Source organism: Melanostigma gelatinosum, assembly GCF_949748355.1.
Source record: "Melanostigma gelatinosum genome assembly, chromosome: 11".
NCBI lineage: Eukaryota > Metazoa > Chordata > Actinopteri > Perciformes > Zoarcidae > Melanostigma > Melanostigma gelatinosum.
In genome coordinates, this window is record NC_136644.1 from 18,382,312 (window position 1) to 18,406,709 (window position 24,398).

At 43.0% G+C, this 24,398-nt stretch overlaps 1 protein-coding gene and 1 long non-coding RNA gene across 4 annotated transcripts; one reads left to right on the top strand and one right to left on the bottom strand.

Annotated features, from left to right (window-relative positions):
* Window positions 1–322: 322 nt before the first annotated feature.
* On the bottom strand, window positions 323–11,123 carry psip1a (PC4 and SFRS1 interacting protein 1a). Of its 3 annotated transcripts, none has more exons than XM_079279165.1 (17): window positions 11,081–11,123; window positions 10,786–10,875; window positions 10,468–10,544; window positions 9,763–9,901; window positions 9,359–9,448; window positions 8,936–9,031; window positions 7,262–7,321; window positions 7,091–7,151; window positions 6,867–6,975; window positions 6,473–6,641; window positions 6,293–6,372; window positions 6,086–6,141; window positions 5,771–5,841; window positions 5,445–5,546; window positions 5,155–5,356; window positions 3,884–3,980; window positions 323–916 (listed from the first exon to the last, which is right to left on the bottom strand). In XM_079279165.1, exons 2-17 carry the CDS (start codon window positions 10,855–10,857, stop codon window positions 886–888), a joined length of 1,512 nt encoding a protein of 503 aa, XP_079135291.1. In that variant the 5' UTR covers window positions 10,858–10,875; window positions 11,081–11,123; the 3' UTR covers window positions 323–885. The 3 variants fall into 3 exon arrangements, with proteins under 3 accessions (XP_079135291.1, XP_079135290.1, XP_079135292.1); XM_079279164.1 differs by lacking the exon at window positions 11,081–11,123 and adding an exon at window positions 10,972–11,079; XM_079279166.1 differs by lacking the exons at window positions 8,936–9,031; window positions 11,081–11,123 and adding an exon at window positions 10,972–11,079.
* On the top strand, window positions 1,353–3,559 carry LOC306784179. Its single transcript, XR_013772349.1, has 2 exons — window positions 1,353–1,819; window positions 2,790–3,559. It is a non-coding gene; the product is annotated as an uncharacterized lncRNA (long non-coding RNA).
* Window positions 11,124–24,398: the final 13,275 nt, after the last annotated feature.

A 24,398-nucleotide genomic window follows, 5' to 3' on the forward strand; every position in this document is an offset into this window, starting at 1 on the left:
GTTTAACAGTCAAATATTCAGCTTGTGTGCTTCATCAAGACTGTTTCGGTATAGTTTGATAGCGACTTGCCACCAAAACATTGATATGACAGGTTACCACTCACTTCAAACCTGTGAGAATAGCACAAACATACAGAAGACTTGTGAACCGATCATCCCAAGAAGCTCATTGAGGAAATCCATTTCTGGTAACTTCATCAATAGAGGAAGATCTTTGAGTTGTTCTGTACAACCACAACTGCAATGTTCAAGATTGCCACATGATCTTCATGCAATCATTGAGAATATAAGATTAAAAAGACATGTATTATTTTCTGCACTACTTTTTATTGGATGCTGAAACAGACGGGCGCAAAAATACTCTTATTTACATCTACGTTAAAAATGAAATTTAAAACAAGACACTTAAACTTTGGTAAACTGGAAATCTTTAAAAATGTTAATGTAGCCAATATTATTGAACACGGGAATGGCACTTCTAACTACAACTAAGCATCTGTACTTCAATACACTAAGTGAAGTTAAGATCGAACTGCAGATTCTCTTAATGTCAAACTATTTAAATGCAATGATTGAGGACATGAAAAGCCATCTACTCCACCAGTGAGAAACAGGACCAGTTGGTACTAATCATGCCTCTAATCAAGGTCAAGGTGCTGCATATCTGCTATTTCTAACTCTACACAGTCATTACTCAAATTCAACAGGTGTGACAGATTGTGTCTTAAAAAGGTAAATATTACACAAAGTAAAAAACGCAGTCAGTCTATCTGGGGAGTGGAAACCAGTGATCACGATCAGTCATCAAAAGGAGCTGGACCGTTGGTCAGCCCGGTTTGAACAAAGCAGCAAATGTCTTCTCTCTCCTCCGGGCACGTAGGACACTCAAGCGGACTCTTCCTGAGCTTTTGGGCCACTACAGTCAGAAAATGAAGAAATGGGTTAAGGCAGTAGCAGCTTCTTCTAAGCTGAAAAAAACATTCATGAGCCACACTTTCAGTTCAATGAACATGGTTGCTGTAGTTCACTTTGAGTCAATCCCACATGGCCACAAACATTGTGTCCTGACACTTAACTACCGATACTCACAAGAGCACCAAATGTGGATTAATCCACACCTTAAAATAGTCCTGTCAAAAAGTTGAGGTACCAGGAGAGCTGCCTTAAATGGGGAATATATGGTAGGCCTGTAAAATTAAGAGTTAAAGGATGAAATCTAATAATCATATGATAGCAAGCATGTATTACATACCAAATGTCAACCTGATGATAAAATCGGTGTATCTGGAGTCTGTGTGTGTTTTGAAAGAGGAAGTAAAGTGGGAAGAAAGAGGAAGTAAGCCTCAAGGGAAATAACAACGGTTGAGTAATGATGACGAATGGGTCAAGATAACCCAAAGGTATTATAAAAGAAGTGACTCGCAAACGGCCAGTGGGATAACGTCGTAAGAGCCACCCTAGTGCTCCACCGTAGAAGACCCTGGACTTCGCTCGACAGACGCATCGGTGGACTTCGTCTCTGCTCAAGAAAGAAGACGGCCCTTCGTGAGCAAAGATTGAAAGACGGAGAATCACCTATCCCCCCCCTGCTCAACTTTAACAACTGGACAACGAAAGAACCACAGCCGCCCTAGAGACTTTGTACTGAGCCTCGAGGATCGCTGAACGGACTTTGTTTGCCGCGCAGGAAGGAGCGAGGAGGGTCTGGCCAGACCCTCGCCCCTGACAACAACAAAAAAAATTCATCGCACCTTTGAAATCCAGCACCAACCGAGCGGACTCGGCATCAAAACAAATGAGTATAATCAGAGAATTGAAGGTATGGAATCATGTGTAGTTTTTCTTATTTTATGTGAGCTGTAGCGTTAAATAAATATAACCTGCAATAAATATCTTATCTGCATTTAAAGTAAATTTCTCAAGTGCATTCATTTTGCTTAAGTAGTAAATGTTCGTCGTGACAGTAAAAAGTTGAATCTATTGTATGTCTAACAACTGAGTTCTGAATGGTTATCCTAATGTCCTCTCCACTGAACAATCCCTTACGGCATTGAAGATGTAATCCTAGCCGTTAAAACCAAACCTGGCAATTTACCAAGAGCACGGATCCAAAAGAGGGAAGCTGCCATAACTGACGCGACTGGTAGGAGCCCAGGGTGGCCCCGGGAGAACAGACACCGAATAAAGACAACAGAGGCAACGTCCAACATCAGGTCATCCTGTACGGAAGAGGATGGACCACCTGGGACGCTGCCATCCTACAACACCTAACCGACCTACATCAAGAAGAAAGTAGGGCGTCGGTGGGAGAGAAAGTAGAACAAATGTGCAAAAAAGAAGGGGGGTACCTAGCTCCCCTCCTCCACCAGTCCGGGGTGGCTGTGGCAGAGTGTCCAGACCCCCCCGAGAGGCAACAAAGGCAGTGGCAGCGCTAGCATATCTCGTGGTTATGACCATGGCTATGCAAAAAAGAAGAAGAGGGCGTTGGCTCCACAAGACCGGCGCCATTGCTCTTTGGGGAACAACTGTCGCAATGTACTGGGCGGGTTCTGAATCATCGATCGCTATAGCAGCATGGCTCATGATGTATTAGCCCCTTTTTTCCAAGAAGGAGCGGACCGAGGACAAACACCACCCCCGCCTATGGTGTTGACTTCTCCATGGCTAAATTCCCTGGCCGCAAGGCGCTCCGATTCGGAGGGGGGGGGGGGCCTTAAGAATGAGAATAAGACTACCCCCGGCTATAAAAGTAATAATTAATGAAATCTTTGTGTTCACCATCATTGCAGGAGGATGCCCGATGCATCTGCTGTGGAATCCTCACGGGGCAGACATTGCACCTATGGGAGGTAGCCCCAGCTCTGTGGTGTACCCGGTGCTACATTGGGCATTTCCCAGTAGGAGCAGCCAGCGGTATCTTCTGCAAGGAAAGCGTCCCTTATATACCTGCACTAAAAGGAGTCGACTGTATGAAAGTGGAAGGAAAGGCAAAGGTATTGTGGAATACCGCTGCGAAAGTGGTACCAGAGATCCTACTCTACAACAATGGTACGTACTGCCCAGTATATGCTAAAATGTGGGAATATCCTGACGGCACCCGGGTGTCCACAACCCATCTCACCAATGGCCGGTTCATCATCATTGGGCCACGCTTGCGACGTGTGTTATATCGATCACCAACTCCCGAAGATCGGCGACAACGCTGCAAGCACCCCAGAGGTTGAACACCGGGAGGTGGGCGTACAGACGGAGGCCGCAACAAGAGTACGGTTGACTGCAGGTTGATTAACATTTGCTGAAAACTACAATACCCAGCGGTTTTAGGAAAAATGACTGACCCTTTGAAAAAATGGAACTTAAAATCTTGAAAAAAAGATTTATGTTGGGCTTGTGGCAGCAAGTACTGAGTGACCGACGAATATGGGATTTGCAAACAATAAGAAAAACATAGCGTGAAGCCAGCATTATACTTAAAGATATTGTTTCTTCTCTGTGCCTGTATGTTCTTGCTTTTACACTGTAACTGTTATTTTCTTCATATATTAAAACTGGAATTATAGCTTCGCAGTTGTATGCTTCCACCAACCAGTCAAGTTGTAGTTTACATCCATCATTTTATCCTTTTAGACATTAGTTATAAAATTGTCACGATCAGCAGATGAATGAATGAAAAACACGTTGACCTCCAACTTGCAATCAGTTCATCAGTGAGTAGTTTGTGCCTGATGTAATGGAGCTTTTCCTCCAGGCATTCCTGAGATGTCGCGTTCACCAGAATGGGACGAACTACCCGTAAAACATAATGCGGTCGGCGGCGCAGAGGCATAAAAACAGAGTTAGAACAAAATAGATTTGCACCGTGTGCATGTGTTGGGTGAACTACCTGTGATTTTCCCCCACCGAGATGTCCTCAAGAGGCCTCTCTCGCTCCGCGTCCTGCCTCTTCTCGTCGGGGCTGATATCACCATTTGTCATCTTGTCTTTTGTGGTGCACACACACAGAGAGAGAGAGAGAGAGAGAGAGAGAGAGAGAGACACACACACACAGGCTCAGTCAGACAGAACATCGCCGCAGACCTAAAACACCGCAGAGAGGAGAACTCACAGGAGCATGTGATGGCACACGCTGAGCTCCGGCCCTTAATGAGATAAACATGATTTTCCAGACATTTGGCATGCCTTGCTGTAATAAGAGAGCTTTCACAGAGATTATTTTAAGTGGAAGTGTAGCACGTACACAGATAAAGTGAGTCAATAGAGCATGGATGTGTTTCTACTGAGAATGTTAACCACAGTGATCCTATGATGGCCTCCTGGGAGGGATAGAGGAAACTAAAAGCTTCAATGTCTGTTGTCCGGTTGGGTTTTCATATTTGTTTATTTATTTATTTAGTTTTGATATAGTTCTGGGGTTCAAGGCGGTCTCCGTTTACTGCAATTATTCAAGACTTTTCTCCAATTTCTGATCCTCTGTTCACCATGGAGGCATGCCAGGTTGCCTTCAAGAATATACAAATGGCCATTTTCTGGGTGAAGTACATTTCTTTAACAGAGCTCGGGATTGACATTTACACCGACCTAAATGTGTCCAATGAAATCATGAGCAGCTGGGTAAATAGCTGTATGGACTGAGAGAAAAAACTCGGACCAGAAAAATACTAAAGCCGGTTTAGAAAGATTCAGTAACACCGTAGAAACAAAGTGTGTCCTGATGAAAATGCATTTTAACAAGTTATACTGCAGCAGCGGTGAACAACGCATACAGAGGGAGCCGGCGTCTCAAGGATTCACAAATACTTCTGGTGATCAAAGTCTTTACTCATTCGCCCTCTTTTGTTGAACCACTCACCCATGTGTAGAAACAAGCAGCTCCAGGAAAATAGAAATGCTCCCTTAAATAACCAAGTTTAAGCAGAATTAATAATAGCTTGTTGCATTGGCATAAAAACTAAATCCACAACATCTGACAATTGTCAGTGTGTCATTATTTTAGGTGATAAGAGGTCTTCAGTGTATCGTATGTGCCTACAGTCATTTCTTCACGGAGAAAACGATTACGTCTGAAATTTCTAATTTGTTCTTAAACTTACTGAACAAATGGTATTTGTACACCAAAAGTACTTGCCGTACGATAGTAAAAAAAAAAAGAAGTACCCGAGTTGTTTTCCTTGGCTTGCTCCACTCTCTTCAGCGCTCCTTTCTTGGCCTCCTCGTGCTGCCGTTGTTCAGCTAAAGACTTGTTGAGCACCTGGCTGAGCACACAGTCGCCTTCTCCAACCAGAAACATGCTCTTGAACTTGTTGTACAACATGGTGGCCTTGTCCATGATGTCCTGGCTGGCCTTGAATCTGCGGATCTAGAAGAGGGATTCAAACAACGAGCGTGGGTTGTGATTGGTTCAACTTGAAAACAGTCGTACTTTAGCTGGATTGCGGACGGCGTACCTTCTTGAGGGTGGCGATGAGTTCACTGTGCTTCTGCAGGTGCTGGGTTGTCACTTGAAGCGCAGCGATGTCGTCTAATGCGTCCAAGCACTTCCTCACGTCCTGGTGAGGCGGGAGCAGGAGGGCCGTGGACAAGAGTGAAGCAAGACAAAATAAAGAAAAAGACGTGAAGCCATTTAGAAGTATACATTTAGATGAAACAATCCGAAGCAAAATGCAAAGACGGTTTTGTTAGTTTAGTGCATGAAGGGGAATATGAAGAGAACATTGATTTTCAAAGTTGTCAGAGGAGAACGTTGACGTGATGCGTTTATGATCAGACTTACAGGGTTGTCTATTTTCAGTGAGATCTTGATTTCACTGTGGAGTCTCTGGAGCTTCAACTCAGTTGACATTCCTGTGGAAAAGAAAACATGATGGAAATGGTTTCGCGTCACTAAACGTTTCAAAAACATGTTTTCGGGAAACGCAACAGCTTTTTAAATTTGGGTTTTTGGGCTACAGCTTTGTGTTGTGAATAAAGCTCAGACTTTCCCCCTGTTCTCAGCTGCACAGATGACCGGAATCTGAATATCTGTTTTGTAATTAAATTGAAATAGGGAGATTTCAGGGTTGCATTTTGATGTTTGTACAGCACTCACCCTTTTTCTTGACTCCTGTCCTCTCCTCATTTTTCTTCCCATCATCTTTGTTTGGCCTGCAAGACAGAATAACCAAACCATGTCAGCAATATATCCATGTCTCTGCTAATGCTAAGTTTACAGCTTAAACAGAGTCAACATGATAAGCTGATGATTGTACTTTGTTATTCATGTTTTTTCTACATTGGGCTTCGTATGAATACGTACTCTCTTAATTCATCGGCTTTCCGTCGCCGCGCATCTTTGTCCATTTCGGAGTTTTGGTGTTTCTTTCTGCCTTTGTTTTTCTGAGATGAAAAGAAATCAAAATCATGCGCATGAAAGCATCACACCGACTGTTCACACACATTTCTGAAAAGGCGGAATCGTGCTGGACTTGACGCCTGCCTCTTCATCGTCAGAGCCTGAGGAGCTGTCGTCCTTCTTCTTGGCTTCAGGCTCCTTCACCTCTGCTTCCTTTCCTTTGCTGTCCTCCTTCTTTCTCTTCTCCTCGTCTCCACTCTTGGACTTGTCCTCTGCTGCCCGCTTTCTCTTTCTCTCTGACTCGGCAGTGTCCCTACATGTGAGAGAAAAGGTCTGATAAGAGGCTAAGGGTCAGCTCCCTCTATAGTGCCAATTTGACAAACTTGTGATCAAAACTAAAGCATACAAGCATTCATTCTTCCTTCTAGGATCAGATAATTCAAGGCCCGTCACCCGAGCAAAGGTGGTGTACAAGAAACACACGTATGTGAACATTTTCCACTGTGTGTACGTTTTATGTTCATTTTTATGGAGTTACATTTCACTTCCTGAGCCTTGCTGGTCCTGCTGCTGCTGCTGCTGCTGCTGGAGCAAAAGTAACTTCTCACTTTTGGGTTTCCTGCCTCTTCGTTTCGGAACTTCTGCACCTGGTCACAAAAAAACACACACATTCTAAATGCAGGTTATGCACATGCAGAGCTGAATTATAACAATTCTACTTACAGTAGAAACAAAATCAGATACAGTGCAAATACGGCCTACCTGAGGGACTAACAGGACTAACAGGAGCATCGTGTTTTTCAGTCTCCTGCTCAGCATCACTCTGAGAAAAAAGAAAATAGAAAAGAGAGATTACAACATACCATCTTATGAAATGCATTTTCACAGCTTGTATACTCACTGAAAGTAAACACATTAATACACACTACCAACCTTTTTCTTTCTCCCTCTCTTGGGTTTAGGAACATCGGTAGATTCTTTCTGTGCCGAGCCCTAAAATGAGACACCTTTTGTTAAAGTCATCACACTCTATGATCTTGACTTCTGTCTTTATCGTTCTCTTCGGTACAACATCTGCTAAAATGAAAGCCAGTTTTACATGTCAAGTGGTCGGCTTTGCATACATTCAGTCCTTGTTGGACGATTTGATCTGCGTTCTTACCTTCTGCCTTAACAAGCTGCATTTAAATGGCTGGTTCAACAGCACCATCTAGTGTAATAACTGGGATATTACAGTTATTAAATGTGCCAGTGCTTCATTAACAATGGCTGTGACCAAATTCTAAACATGGTACATACTATATAATAATATTTATAGTATACAGGGTATGAAGTTATTGTACAGAAAAAAAATATGTATACTTAACTCTCAATACTGACAAAAATGTAACGATAATACTTTTAATGTTTCTGAAGTCTTTGTGGAGCAGTTTCTGAATTCATGCTAAAAAGCACACTTTTTAGAATTCATACTTGAGTTTTGGGTATACTTTGTGTATATTATTAGGAATTGGGACACTGCTTATGACTTAAGAAATATTTAAATATTGCAGAGACAAAAAGGGGGAAATGTAAAGAAAAGAAAAAGAGTCCGTCTCATCCTGAGCAAAATACATACAGAGTCACAACTCGCCTTTCTCCAAAGCACACAGAAAGCCATGCAAAAATATAACAACATCAACCAATTGCAAACAATAGCTTTGTGAGTGTGTGGACAGGCAAAGGCTGGAAATGGAAAGCAACAACACAAGTTTTCAGGGTGGTCTCGGTGAGATAAAACAGAGAAGAAGAAACCCCACGCCCCCAAATACTTGTTGTCATCGTCACACAAACAGTTCATGTCCTGAACCTAAATCAATTTGATCAGGACAAAGCTGATGTTATTCGTAAATAACGTTTAGAAGTGTGAGGGATTTAAGTTTTAAAAGCTCCTAATTATGGATATTATGTGATACAGTGGATTGACTTGTTAGAGTTTGAACCAAGTAGTGTGTTTGAGTGTCTGTGTGATCAGGTTTGAGGAATGTGCTGGAGCGGGGGTTGTGTGAAAGTAAGTGGCTGGCTTGAGGTGTTAAGAGTAACAATGGGGCATCGGCCCAGGAGGGGCTTGTTGGACTTCAGCCAATCAATGAGCTGATCGATGAGCTGAGAAATGTAACTTTGGAGGGACAAAGGCTCTTCCAATGGCAGGAGAGATTCAGACCTCCTCCTGAGCACGGGGCAGACAACGGTCTGTCGTGTGGCCCGGACGGCGCCTCACTTTCATTTCATATGTTTGTTTTGTTATTAATGGTGTGATTCGGTTTGTATCTGTTTTATGCTTCTTGGACAATAAATCCATTTGATTTTTTACTTAAACCCGCTGTTGTGTTTTGGAGGCGATTGAGAGCAGAAATAATCACCTCAGTGACATCAACACAGAAAACCCAGACCAGGCACTCTAATCAAAACATCAAGCACCCATTCAAGTTTGTGGCCGCCGACAAGAAGTCAAACAGAAACAAACCGCCAATTGAAAAAAAAAAAAAAACACCAAGTCTCGCATGCTTTCCCACAGGGAGAGGGGGAGGCGACCTGCGCCGCTTTCCCAGCATGCAAAGTACGTACATCCTGGTTCTGAGGACCCTGCTCAGAGATCAGAGACCCTTCCTCCTCCTCCTCATCATCATTCTCATTCTCCTGCTCAGCCTCACTTCCTGGAACCTGAATGCACCCAAGACACAGCATAGGATGCAGTGTGGTGGTGTAAACAAGTCTTAAAAGGGAGAAAAGTTAGCGAGTATCCTTCTCTTCCACACACTACTCTTAGCGCACAAGCCTTTTTTTAAAAACGTATTAACACAAAACAACACTTCAACACTGCAGTGACATGTAATTCAGTATGAAGCACACACACATTTGAGAAAGAGGTAAAACAGCAAAAGAAGAACGAAGCTGACAGCACAGCAACAAAGCAGTAGCACGTCAATGCAGTGAAGCCACTGTGTGAATATATTGACTGCTGAATGGCAGATTAGAAGAGCAGCTTACTTTGGGTTTCATCCCCTTGTCATCCGATTGATCTTCTCCCTCTGGGCTGCTCTCCGAATCCTTTCCAGTGAAAGATTCAAAGGGGAGCGGCTTCAAAACAAAAACAAACTGGTTAAATGAAACAAATTCACAAAAACACAATAACTGGAAGTGCCAAACCAGTTTTTTTTTTTTTGTTCAGCCCAACTTCTCTCAGGTAGCTAAAAGTAATAAAGATATCAAACATTTTGGTGGCCCTGGGCTACAATATGAGTGATAAAAGTAAAGACAAGCGGGCTCACAATAAAACTGTCAAACTCGGGTACCGGTATATCAGGATCTGAGGTTCAGTCAATCCAAGCTAACGGCAACATCTGGAGGATAAATAACCGGTACAGAAACATGTGTTTGGAGGAGACACGTACCTTGGGTGCAGTGAGCTCAACTTTTGGGTTGTTCTCAACCTCCCACAATCCTTCATTGAAGCCTTTCCTCTTGTTGGGCTTGGCATACTTCTCTTTGTTGAGCTGGTACGGAAAGATATCTTTTGGGCCAAGAAATGCTCTGTTTGAAAGAAGATGATCCAAGATGTTGTAACCATTAAAGGTGTAGTGTGTGTGTGTTTACTGTGAGATGGAGCAGCAGCACACAGACACAACAGAAAGGGAACTCTATTCAGCCACTCAGCAGATATTTATGCATTTAGAGAAACACCTTCAACAGAGCACAATGACAACTCAATAGGGAAAACTGTATCCATATAAGCAGCCATTTACTATTCTAAATAATTCTAATGCTATGAACTCACTGTATATGCGAGTGCATATGATCTAAAAACTCTCAAATAATACAAAATAATTACACTTGAACTAATGAAACAAACTGCTTCATTCACCACTTCCTGCCAAGCCCATGAGGAATTAGAACAACGATGAAATGTTCACATGTATCCGAGGGCCGGTATCGTGTGCAACACAAATTTAGGACATCATTTTACATATTATTTCATTTATAATGGCAATACAGTATACACTACATATAAACAATGTCTTCATTTCCTGCAATACTTTCTCTTTGTGAGCCCATCAAAGTAAAAAGGAAATAAAGGTTGTTGGCAGTCGGTTACTCACGTTTCATGGGTGCCAAAGAAGAAGATGGGGAACTTGATATTGGACGGCTTCACAGCACCGTCTGGGACTTCATCAATCTGGCAGAGGGATGAGGAACACAGTTTAAACGTTACTTACTGCCACGAACGACACAAAGAAACACGCAGGAAAGCAAACTGAAAGCGTTTCTCAGGTGTGTGTGCTTAGTTGCTGTCTGTGTGCCTCTTAAGTCTATGGAGTTATTGGATGGGTCTTTTTGCACGTGAGTTTGTATTGAGAAGTTGAATTGTAATCAAAAGTTTTTTATACATGATACATTTGCATAAGATCCAGACTTACCCTGGCAGGCCAGTGTGGATAGCCCTTCATCTTGGCAAAGATCAGATCGCCAGGGTTCCAATCTCGAGTCATGCTGAACGTATTACCAAGCTGCAAAAAGAAGACAAAATGAAGTCAATGCACACGTTTGCGCTGCAATTCACTTGATCGATAGCATCTACTCAGGCATGCAAAACGTGTACACACCCATTCGGTGCAACAAGCCCCTTCACCGACCTCTAGTTCGTGCAGGCGTCTATAAAGGTGCATATTATATAATATTTCAGTAAAGTGTTATTGCAGCACAAATTCTTACCAGGAAACCACAACGCTCCTTTCCCTCAACAGTCAGATGCACGTTTTCGGCTCCCGCGCAGGACGTCGGCAGACTGTACCATTATATGGCAGGACCGGGGGGGAGTCTATTCTAATAACACTTCGTTACTTGTGTTGTTTACTTTTTACGAAGCAGAACCACACTATTTAAGGCGCTTTAAGAACATGCTAAATACTGGCGAAGTTATAGTGAGTCATAATTACGCCAAAGGGGATTTTATATCTGCGTGTGTGTGAGTATTTGTAATAAAATAACCGCACTGAGCATCTTGACACTACAAAGCTCGTCTACTCGGGCATTTTGGTCGACGTACGTGTTTGAAAAAAGTGGGCGTCAACTTCCACGCATGCGCTCTCAAATCTTGGACGTTCTTGGTACCTAAAAAAAGCATCAGAGTGGGAGATCTGCAGCTACTCCTCTCTACAGCTTGATACTGATGCGGAGGCCCGGGGTCTTATATACATATATACATATATATATATAAATTATATATATTACATATATATATATATCTGCGAGTATATATATATATATATATATATATATATATTCATATATACAGTCTATGGTGCAGCCTGCCAGTGAGAACAACATGTAGAACATGGCTGATATCCCTGGTAAAGAAATGCATTTTCTTTGTTCACTTTTGTTACACTTTAATCTCAAATTCTTAATCAATGAATTTTGTAATCCATGTATGACTGTGTTAAGAATTTACATACATTTCACAAGATTGACGGACAAAATTATGGACAAAATATGGAATTATTTAGGAATCCATTTGGATGGTCTTCAGGGACCTCTAGTGGCGAGATGAAGGAATAACATATTAAGTATATCAAGAGCGCAATAATTAGAAACAGCAAGCTCACGTTCTGCTTTTCTTGATTTTTATTTCATTTGATATGGAGTTTGGTGTGAATGCTCATTAAAAACAAATTTGAACGTATTTAACGGTGATTCACTACAGTGCATCTCACAAACCACCAATTGTTTCCTTGATTAATCATTAAGTCTATTGAATGTCAGACACGACTGGATAATGGTCGTCACAATTTTATGGATCCTGAATTAATATTTTCAAATTCCTTTTTTTTGTCGACCAACAGTCAACAAACCCAACAATACTGCATTTCACAGAAAAACTGCAAATTCCCATATGAGAAGCTGGAACTTGACAATATTTGAGATTTATGCTTCAAAAAAACCCCAACCTAAACTTGAACTATTTATTCAAATTGTTTCAGTTCTAATCACAAACTTTTTATTTCAGGGATAATCAAGGATTTAAGAAAACAAAACATCTATACATAAAACAGCCACTGGGCCCTGAAGAGCTTTATATTAACAAAACACTGCAGATGGTGAAAGTATATGAAGGTGACCTCAAAATGTGTGGCACAAGCAAGCTTACATAAATCCAAGTCTACTGTGTGTGTGTGTGTGTGTGTGTGTGTGTGTGTGTGTGTGTGTGTGTGTGTGTGTGTGTGTGTGTGTGTGCGTGTGTGTGTGTTAAAGACAATAGAAGATGTTGATAGGACAGGCTCATCAGCCACAGGGACCCAGAGAGGGGGATAAGGGAGAAGAGGAGGCCAGGATGGGCCAGAGGCGAGCAGGATGAGACAAAATGAGAAGAGAGAGGTGGAACCCGGGTCCATGCCCAGGAATAACTCACAGGAGCTACCAGGCCCCCCTGCCCAGCCTGCGAGGTGAGAGACCTTGGTGTTGGAACCCAGCCAGCTTAGTGGGGTTCCTGCTCAGACACACGGCTGTAACACAGGCCATGGATGGAGCTATAGAGAGATGACAGTGTGTGTGTGTGTGTGTGTGTGTGTGTGTGTGTGGACATGAATGCGAGTGTGTATCCTTCACCCTGGCAGACGAGGTGTTGGCAGAACATCCCAACCCACTCTGTCTCAGAGGGCCACAAAGTCCTGCTATCCTTCCTCAATCATTTGTTAAACCTGCCTCTCTTCTTTGCGGCGTCCTCGCTCACATGCTGAGAGAAGCTACTTTATGTATGACCAGTGCCATTCACAATCACCTCCCCCTGTACTTTACCCGTTGCCCTCTGGCACATCGCGGCAACGAGACAACCCAGAAATGGGTTCAGGTTTTCAGGAAAGGCAGTAATTCTCCTTTCATGTTCTACATCACCTATACAGCATCTACAAAAAAGACTGCTGCACAGAGAGACGCTGTACAGCAGCTGCTTGACCTGGCACAGAGACACACAGGCAGGTGTCTCAGGTGAGCTCATTGGCTGGTTTCACCTTCTCAAATATTCATTGTCATACACGATAGTAATCTGAGTACCTTTGGGACGTCACCTTGATCAGTGGGAAATTACAGCAGCCATTTCATTTTATAGACAAAACAGTAAAGCAATAGCGAGGAATTAATGGCAGATTAAATGGAAAAAAAATGAATGCATCAGTAATACTAATCCTATTATATAATATGTAAAAGTACAACACACAAAGTGGTACTTTTTCAGCATGATGAGTACTTTGTGTTTTTATGTGTGTGTACATGTATTCGAGCAAGTGCACACACACACACACACACACACACACACACACACACACACACACACACACACACACACACACTTACAAATGTGCATATTGGTTGTCTGTCCAAAAATATCCCTATCAATGTTAAAAGTAAACACAGTAACACATTTGAAATATTGATTGAAATGACAATATGCAGATATGCTGCTGGGAAACAACCTATAATAATTACATTGCCCAAAATCAACAATTTGCCTTAAAGGGTTTCACAATATGTACAAAATGCAACATAATCAACCTTTAAAACCTCTTCTTGAACAAGAAAAAAATCTCCAAAACTCTTTAATGGGGAAAAAAGAAGAGACCTCACCATAACCTCATCTGCCTTTACTCAGTCTGATCGATACTGATGGAAAATTAAAAAAGTCTCTGCTCCAAACTTTGTGCAAAACCATTGATTTGGGGTTTTTACACTTTCCCGTGTGGCATCATCTGAAGGGCACCTACCCTGGACTTGAATGAGCGATGGTGTCCTTGAGCTTGTGTGTGTGTGTGTGTGTGTGTGTGTTTTATGTGCATGTCATACACATGGATTGGCATCTTTCCCCTTACTGCTGGCAACCCTTCAGCATGTTAGGGGAACGGACGGGGGTGCCACTAGAGAATGATAAAGTATAGTCGCAAGACGGGTCAGTTCATTCATTAACACCACACCAATGTTTGTTGATGAATACCGCGGAATTTGGCAAAGTAGAATCTCACACGTCTGCATAGTCGTACAGAGGCCTTCCTCTCATAGTACACGTTGGAGGGTTTCCTTTTGCATGATTATAATGGTTAAACAAACTTGTGTTATTTAGGAAAAACAACTTTAAAACAACACCAGCGCATATTTAACAGAAATCTGCAAGTTTCTTTGTGTCGAGTTTGTAGGATCTCTAAAGGAGGCGTCCAAGAGCTTCACACATTCACTGGGAAAGCTCAAAGAGGCAGGAGCGAAGAGAGAGAGAGAGAGAGAGAGAGAGCGAGAGAGAGAGAGAGAGAGAGAGAGGGAGAGAGAGAGAGAGAGGGAGGGAGCGAAGGAGGAAGAGTAAGGCCCTCGGACAGCAGGTGAGTGTGTGAAGGCAGGGCATGACAGATGCTTCTGTCAGCGTTCCAACAGTCGCCGCTTTGTGGGAGCAGCGCAGATGCCTTCCTTCCCTCTCATCCCTCCCTCCCTTCCTCTCGACAGGCTGTGATGTGGGGATAACAAGACAGGAGCAGTCCTCTCAGCAGTAAAGTGACCACACTGGCACGGTGCTACATGTGGACGGGGGAGAGGGTGAGGTGATGGAGAGGCCCAGGCCTGGGCCCAAGGCTTGAGGAGGTCTCAGCGGTGGTGGGGGTGGGGTTATAAATGTGGGGGTCAGTGCGCGAGGACAGGGGAAGGGGCTCTCTCTCCGAGCTGTGGGGAACCAGCTGAGACATGGGGTCCGTGGCGGTCCTGCCTGTGAGGAAAGCAGATGTTTTCACTCGGGGGTGTGCCAAGTTTGCATGAGCAACCTTCAGCTGCTTGGAGGTCAGGTCTTTCATAAGGGGGCTGGGCGCGGGACATTTCGGAGGCAAATGCTTCAACTTTGATACAACAACATATTAATTATGAAGGTAGACCATAGGGCAGAGGGTTGAAGTGGAACATCCCACCCCACTGGTCTGGAGCCTCCATCAGGCTGACGTTCGCCAAGACTGGCTGGCAGATTTACTGCTGTCCCAGCACCAGCCCTCTCTTTCAACCAGACCTCACTGATGCAGAGGCAGCACTTTGGATTGCTTCAATCTCACCCGGCTCAATATTGTGTTTGAGGGGACATTCAAAAGCAACAGTTTATTTGCATTGAAAACCAGATGTTAGTGTTTAAAGCTCCATTACAGCTGCTCGTATCAACATTTTAAATTCGACAAGAAATCAAATGACTGTGCTTTGAATGGGGTCACCATTGAATAAATAGTAGTCAATAGTGGGAAGTCGCATGTTTTTTTTTTGACTACCGCTTTGAAGCCTCGAGTTCAGCATTTTGACCGTCGCCATCTTGTTTTTTTGCAACCAGAAGTGACACGAGAGGGCGGAGCCAAGTACAACAGAACACTGAATATGGCATTTTTAGGTGACCAAAAAGGTTCCGAATAACTACCAGGAACTGAAAACACGCAACTTCCAGACCTGTCAATCACAAGGTAGCCATGGTCTAACCATAGCCTGCTTAATGGTCTATTTCATTCTAAATGGGACCATAATACGAAACTAGAACAAGCATTTCCTGCTGAAAATGCGTTGGAATGCTGAAAGCTGAAATTAATTGTGAAAAAATTGCTGAAAATTAAGAAATGGGAGACTATGATAAACACACAGACTCACAGACACACGCGCACATACACTCCTCTCTCTCTCTCTCTCTCTCTCTCTCTCTCTCTGTGTCTCTCTCTCATACAGTCATTCAGGTCTTAGGGATCTTTAGAGGTCTGTAGTAATACTACTACAGCTATTAGTACGACTGCTACTAGTACTACTACTACTGCTACATCTTCTACTGCCATTACTATTACTATTACTACTACTACTACTACTACTACTGTGATATTAAATACTACGACCAATACTACAGCTATTACTATGACTACTGATACTACGTCTTCTACCACTTCTTCTAATTACTAATACTTCTACTACTAATAATACTTCTACTCCAACTTCTACTACTACTACAAATATCACAAATACTACTACTAGTAGTTATTCTAATGCTACTAATACTTCTACTAATAATACTTCTACTACAACTTATACTACTACAAATATCACCACTGATGGATTTTTTCAAGCCACAGAAACTGTTCAAATATCAAAATGTTCAGCTCTTTCAGGAGAGGTGTGATATGACTTTTCATATTTGTAATCTTTAAACTTTTTGAATTATTAAGCTTTTTGCAATTTGTTTTTGAATTGGATATCTATTTTCAGCAATGTTTTTGCGATTAATTTCAGTTCTCAGCATTCCAACGCATTTTCAGCAGGAAATGCTTTTTCTAGTTACCCACGTGATTCAGATAAGACGACAAAGTTTTACTCACTTTAAATTCTTGTTTTTGTTTTGCTGTGCAATCCAATTTGACTGGCTTTCACCAAACCGTCCATATGAATTGTGGGAACCTGTTTCAGCAAACAAGCTCACACAAGCCAACTGTATGATACCTGCCCTGCATGAAATAGCAGAGAGACAAAATAAATGAGCGTCTGGTGAAGAAAGTCAAACATCCAATAGCACAGTGTGACCCAGATATCTTTCCCAGGAGCTGAAAAGGTGAGTGAATATAGTGATATTCCACAGGTGCTAAAACAAACAGGGCTCTAGTGGGATGTTATTGTGGCTCATTAATTAACAGCACTTAACAGTGTTGCTCTAACTTTGTTTTCAAGTGTCTTTGGAAACAGGGATACATTTCACGACTAGCAGCACAGCATCAGCACCTTCTTCTACTGTTTTCTAAGTATGTTGACAAAGGACATCGTGAAAAGCTGCGAGGATGCACGAAATAGGACAATTAGTTTCATCATGGAGCCACAGTGATTACAAAAAAAGTGATCCTAAGACTTTATCACTTCCCAGCCCGATGACTTAAGAAGGGAGTTTCACCTCATCTCAACCTTTGCATTGATTTTCGAGAGAGTGGGAGATCTAGGGATTATTTTGGAGAGCAGCAATGAAGACCTAGCTTATTGGGTCTTTTTTGTATTTGGCAAATGGGCTTGACAAAGATGGAGGAGACAAAATCTAGGGCTTACAGCTGCGGCACCCAATCGGGGGAACTTGAAAGCAGCGCTGGGATGGGAAGCTGGGAGAGTGGGTACCTCATTTAGGAGTGGTGAATTTGGACAGGGGGCATGGGGAAATGCTTAACGTAAACCACAGAGGCCCCAACAATCGTCAGGAATTGAGACGTTTTAAACCTTTAACCGGGGACTCCATGTGATCAAAGCGGCAGCGGATCCTCACTTGAGTGTGAAAGCGCAACCGGAGGGAACAGAGGGGATTGTGGGGGATCATGGCAGGTTGAAAACGTAAAATCAGCACATTAGCTTTATAAGGGCGTCAGTATATTGGATGATCAGGGGATCATTGGACCCGTGGGGGACCAAAGAGAATCCAGTATGTACCGAGCTGAGCGGAGGAAAAATGAGGCCTCTGCTCACAGGAAAGCCTCTCTTATCAAAGATGCAGTTAGAGTGGGAATAATGTTGCTCAATTCCCAGCGCAAATAACTTCATACACAGGTTTGGCTTGACAACTCTCAAACTATCTTCAAGTACATGTTGTCGTTCGCAAATAAATCTTAATGCCAGCGAGTACTTTACAGCTGAGTCACATTGCAAATGAGCAGCTTTCATCATATCAAACTTTTCTCTCCAAAGTTCAGCTGCAAAGACATTTACAACTCTGACAACCATTTCATCTCATCAGAGAGAGAGAGGGACGCCTACATAACAGTTCATCCTCAAACCTCCCTCTGCCATGCTCTATGATCTGACGCGTAGCAGGTCCAGGTATGGACCTCACGTCTCCTTCTCTTTTTAAACCCACCTCAAATTAGTCAGGTTCTCCCCCCCCCCTCTCGCTGCAGCCTCTCCCAGTCGCGGGGCTAATTCAGAGGAGCACTAGCCTTGGGTAGCAGGGGTTCTCGCTATGCTGAATTATAAATCAAAGAGCACTTACATGAAACCACTCGCTAATTACATGTTCACATCGCTCTTTTTCCTCCGTACCGTGTCACTTTACACTGTGATCACTGGGAGGCAGCGGAAGGTACCGAAACCTGTAACTGGCTTTGGGATAATCACGGCTAAGTGACTGAGCAAAGATGACAGCAATTATTTTCCTCTGATTACCATGGGCTACATTGATGTTAATGCCCACCACTTGCTCACACTTTGGGCTCTGTCCTTGATGTGCTCTCCCCAGCTAATACACCCAGAATAGAGGCCAAACTGCACAGCTCGCGCGTCTCATCTCTTCAGTCAGTTTAAGATATTTTTATCTGTAAATCCCTCTTATCCTGCACAGTATTTGTGACTTCTTCATCCCCTTCATGTCCTCTGAGTGTCATTCCCCTCCCCTCCGTCTGCGAGGCAAACCAATTTATCATTGGCCAAAGGAGGGCCTTCACTTTGTCTGTTTTCGAGGCTCTCCCACCATAAGCTGCTCTGCTAATGAAAGGGGGTGCTGCGTCCCGGTCAGTCCACAGAGACTTCAGGGGGCAAGAAGTCCAGTTCCAAGTCCAACTTGGGGAAGTAATTACCCCTCTGGTGGACCGCTGAGAGGAGCCCCTACAGCCGGCCAGAGCATCTCACACTCTGTGGACTTTCACGTATGGGCTTGCAGCCCGGCCCCCATCGTTAGGGAGGCCCCTGAAGCTGGATGTCATATGACCCGAACGGGGGTGATGCGAAGGGGTCGTCTCAGCACGCCTTGGCCCGGGTTGCCGGTATTGGCGAAAGGATCGGAGGACCGGTGCCAAACTCAGCAGAGGAGAGAAGAAAATGGGGAGATGGAAGAGGAGGGGCTTTGACAGGAAGAGGAATGAACTGTCGGGGAGAGATAAATAACGAGGAGAAAGCGGGCAGCAGGTGACCCGCTGCAGGGCTGCCTCGTAGGGACAGTGACCGGCTGACCTCTGGGCTGGCTCTCACGGCGGCCACCCACTGGTCACCTACTTCTACACTGTCACATCACACGAGAGGCTGGGGGTGGATACCCAACATGACAGAGTACAGAGAGGCAGAGATCATGATCGCCAGCAGACGGCTTTTAAAAAAGAAATCCATTGTTAATGAGCTCTGACCAGAGGAGGAGCTTTAGGTCAAAGAATTGGAGCACAGACACTCTCCGGACAGTCTTTTAATTCGTGTAATTCAGTCTTCAATTTGTGGCCCATATTCCACAAACCACTTTGACGGGCTTGTGTGGAGCTCATTCACTTCTTGGGAAGTATTGTGGTTAAGTACAAATTTGAGGCGCCGGAACTTTGCTTGAGTGTTTCCATTTCGTGCTACTTTAGCTTTAGAGACTTTTACACCTGAACATGCTGAGCTTTTGATGCTTACACATTAATGCATCAGAATTGATAATACAATAACATGTAACAGTATGACACTCACACCATTTTCTGCATTTTGAGTACTGTTACTTTTGATACTTTAAATACATTTTGCTGATAATACTAACAAGAAAAGGATTTGAATACTTGCTTCTTAATTCCTTCCTGTAAATATGTTGTTTTACTATCATCACACTGAAGGGATTTTAAACGTTGTTCTGGTGGTTGAGGATGCCAGGTTAAACATTTGTCGCATTAATCACTATTTCAAACAAAGTAATGGCTGCAAAAATAATTTCCAAAATACTCCACTCCCCCAAAAAAACAAAACTGGAAAATCCTGAACTAAAAAATGTACTTCAGGCTACAAACGACAACCTGCTATTTCTGGAACAGATTGTCCATAAATTTAAGAGCTGACTTCTCCTGAACAAACTCCCTCTGGCTGTTTTTTCCTCCTTCCTCTACCTTTTTTCATCATGAATCAGTGTCTCAGTTTCTAATGTAATTTACTTCAGTGAGATGCCTGGGATGCCCAACATTCTCTCTATCCGTTCCTGGTGGTATTGATCCTCTAACCAATTTGAGATCTGCCTCCACAGGAGCTGTTGCATCCATATCTGCACCACTGGACCACACCCAGCGTCAGTCCAGCCACAACAGCACTTATGGTATCAAATGAATTGTATTTTGGGCTTTGGACTCTAAACTCTACTCAGCTGCTGAATAAAATGAACTTCCATAGTTTTCCATGTTTCCTTTTCTTTTGCAAACCTGTCTCAAAACCGTTCGCACCATTGAAGCCACATTAATGTTACAGGATAGGATGTCACGTTAAATTTGTGTCGCTGGCTACCTTTAAAAATCCTTCAGCGTTTTTAGAAGGTTCCTGATGTTTCTTTTTTCTGTAAAAAAGAGTCAGTAAAGAAGCAGTTTAAAGGAAGTGACTGATTAATTAAATGTGATGGGTCACAGTGAGTAATCTGATTTACTGATGAATCGTTGCAAGAGGATCCTGGAGAATTGTAGCATCAGTTTGGCTCATGTTCATCGTCTTTACTGGACTGTAGTTTGTAGTCTGAAGGGGGGCCCCATGTGACATGGTGGCACACTGCTGTGAGACAATAGGGCCCAGTTGAGAAGTTTATTATTGTGTGTATGTGAACGGGGCTCTGTGTTCTCCTCCAAGCACATATTTGCCCAAGGCAGTCAAATGAACCGTATCCCATAATAGTCAGGCTTCTGCCCTGAGGAGAGGTGACAGCAGGCCAGGCTGGAGTCGTCATGGCGATGGCCCGTATGGAAAGTCGATACTTGGTGAGACGAGGGGATGGAGGGGAGGGTGTGGAGCAAGGGTTGAAGGAAGTGCAGATCAATTTTTACTGTTTGATCTTGCACAGGCTCTGAATTAATGTATATTTTGAGATGGCCTTTTTTCTCTCTCTCGCTCTCTCTTTCCGCGCAAACATTGACATTCTTCATGTTGATTCCTGACTTTTGTGGATAGAGACTTTATGTTATCCAACATCTTGGACTTGTTATTCCTGCAGCGGTTTTCCTGTACTTCTGCAGCTGTGCTAAAGTGGCTTTGCACGGGGCAGGGCACTGAAGGTTGTGGCTATACGGCGCAGACGCGCTCCTCTTGGCCCGCTGCTGCACAAACACAGACGGCAGTTATTCTGGCCACCATCCACCACACACACACACACACACACACGAGCACACCTCTTCATGGCGTCCACACCCAGCCAAAGTCATGTGGACCCACACTATCAAATAACAGTTTCCTCTCCATCAGTGACTCCTTCGCTCCTGACCACATCGATATAGATACTCCAAGGCGCATTGTTTTTGATACGAACAGTTGACTTAACTTCTTTCTTACATGTGCAGCTCAAGACACATGCAGGAGAGAAGAAAAACTTTATTTCTTTAGTCAAAGCTCTCTGATGCAAGAGTGACGCAAAGCGCTCCAATGCTTGGACAGTGCCAAACACCAATGAACCAAATGGTAAACAGTGTTGCGTCAGACTATCAGACAAATTGTATGAATGTTGGTGTTACAGTAAAACACAAAAAGCCTCTTAGCCTGACAGTGTGAATAGTCTGTATCTGTTTCAACTCACTTGAAAGGGTCCCTACTAGCCCATATTTACTTTTATTATTTCCCTGTCTGGCCATTAACCGGTTAATTTTTAGTTCATCAAGACATTCACTGTGTATGTGTTTAAAATACACCCTCCACAATGAGCCAAGGGTCTGGGAGGATTTGGCCCATTTCCTGCTCTCTCCTCCTCCTACATGGCTATCCATGCTCCATCCCTCCATCCCTGCAGTCCTTCTTGTCCTTGATCTGGTTTAAAAGAGCAGCCACTGCCGCCATAATTATGATTTCATTCTCATCGCGTTTAAAGTGGGATTAAAGTGTTTCAAGGTCGGACAGATTGGAAATAAAGAGGGATTTGAGCACGAGTTAATGAATTAGGCCGACTGGACATTTGTCTAAATAATTTATTGTCCGTATGATGTTAAAGATATGTGGTGATTAGCAATTTAAAAATCTTGAGGTGTGGGAGGGGGGGGGGGGGGGGGTTATTATGTTCTATATAGGGAATGTAAAAGGAAAGATACAACTGCTTGTCAGGCCATGCCTCTGTAATGTGTGTTCAAAAGGCATATTCCCTCATTGCTTCAGATGCATAAATTATGTTATTGACTGGGTTTTATTTTCTGAACTACATCACAAGTGCTGCAACACTCAATGCAAGATCAGATGAAATTACACAAGTTAAAGGAATGCGGGATCTCAAAAGTGGTGACCATGGCTCCTCTGTTCACATTGCACAGTTTTAAAAACATTTGTTCAACATCAAATATTTGAAAATAACTTGTTTTCCTCCGCTGACCAGCAAAATTAATTCATTGTCTGCATAAAATATCACCAACATATATTCGTAAATCACTGGTTCTTACTTTAATGTGACATTAAAGGCACAATCCAAAAGTAATCAAAACGGCAGCTCCAAAAGACAGAAAACCATACAACGCTCCCACTTTGATCGTCAGGCCTTTTCAAAAACTACTACTTCCAAAATCAACAGTGAACTTTGAACCTCAGATCCAAGGTAGCACCAGTGAGATGTCCTGAAAGTGTTCCGAAAAAAACCCTCTAAATAGTATAGTATTATTGTTTTCTGAACAACTAAATCTCAGTTTTCTGATGCTGTTAAGGATTGTTTTAATCATGCACACTTCAGTGGTAGAGGAGTAACAATATACATAACAGATAACAGTTCTGCATCCAAAATCTACTTAAAACTACACAAGTGTTATCAAATGAACTTTAATATCAAAGGAAAAGCCCTTGATGCAGAGATTGGTGCCCATAAGTGTTAAATAATATATAGTGTTTTACGAGATGAACATTACTGATGCATGGATCATTTAATCTATAATAATGCATCATATTTTATAAACTCACCACATTCACCAAGTTTTGTATTTAAAAATCGTTATTTGTAAACTCTCTGGCTGTTCAAGATATGTAGTCAAGGAAAAAGTACAATATTTCCCTGTAAGAAGTAGGTATATGAAATATAAATACTCAAATTAAGTATTACAAGTACCTTATATTTTACGATCTATTGATCAAACTCCTTAGATATATGAGAGGAATAAACTCAAATTGCTATGGTCACAAAAACTAAGGATTGCTCCTTAATCTGTGTTTCACTTTGTCAGTAATGGAAGGCAATGTCTCCAGGGAATGCATGTTGGTATGTATGTATGTATGTATGTATGTATGTATGTATGTATGTATGTATGTATGTATGTATGTATGTATGTATGTATGTATGTATGTATGTATGTATGTATGTATGTATGTGTGTATGTGTATGTGTGTGTGTGTGTGTGTGTGTGTGTTTTTTATTCCACTGAAAGACTTAAATCTCTTGTGCAATTGAATTTTAAAGCAAGGTAATAAAACTGAATGATCCACACCTAGAGGAATATTTGACATATGGAGAGAACTGAGGTGCTTATGGGATTCCACTCTGTCAATATGGATCTTAATACCACTCAGCCTTTCCATTTTGTGTGTGTGTGTGTCTGTGTGTGCAAATGTTCATCATTTTCTGGGAAGCACTCTCTGTGTGTACCATGTTTTGTATTCGACTGCTCACAGCTTAGCGTGTGTGTATACGCTTGTGTACTTGTGTGCGTGTTGGATCCTCACAGGAGCTGCGGTGGAGCATAGTGTGCGACCTGCACCGGCCCTCTGCAGCAGGACTGTGAGCTAACAACACGGCAGCGGGAGCGGGGCCTGCAGGACCACCTGTGTGTTGGCCCACGTGCACCGTGCCGCCGGCGTGCTGCAGCTCTCTACTGCCTGACCCGCTGACCTCGTCCCGAGATAATGAGCAGGTAGGACGGCTGAGCTGTGGGGGTCGGGATGCTTACAGCAGCTGAGCATTGCCTTCGGGTTCCAGATGATGCCATTTGTCCCCATCGCAGAAAGACTTTGAAGGAGGCAGCTCCGTGTGAATGTTTCACTCTCAAAATCACAGGAGGCAGCGGGTAAACATGCAAAACCCCAAGAGCTTGCACACAGAAACATATCGAGTAGAGCCGCATGAATAATTCACTAACTT

Excerpts from the sequence above, each read along its gene's own strand:
- psip1a (XM_079279164.1), bottom strand. The coding sequence starts at position 11,034 with ATGCACCTTTATAGACGCCTGCACGAACTAGAGGTCGGTGAAGGGGCT. Across the intron at positions 3,981-5,154 it reads AGCCAAGGAAAACAACTCGG|ACAAGATGACAAATGGTGAT; the intron begins GTACTTCTTTTT and ends GCACCACAAAAG. Across the intron at positions 917-3,883 it reads TCGGTGGGGGAAAATCACAG|TGGCCCAAAAGCTCAGGAAG; the intron begins GTAGTTCACCCA and ends TTCTGACTGTAG.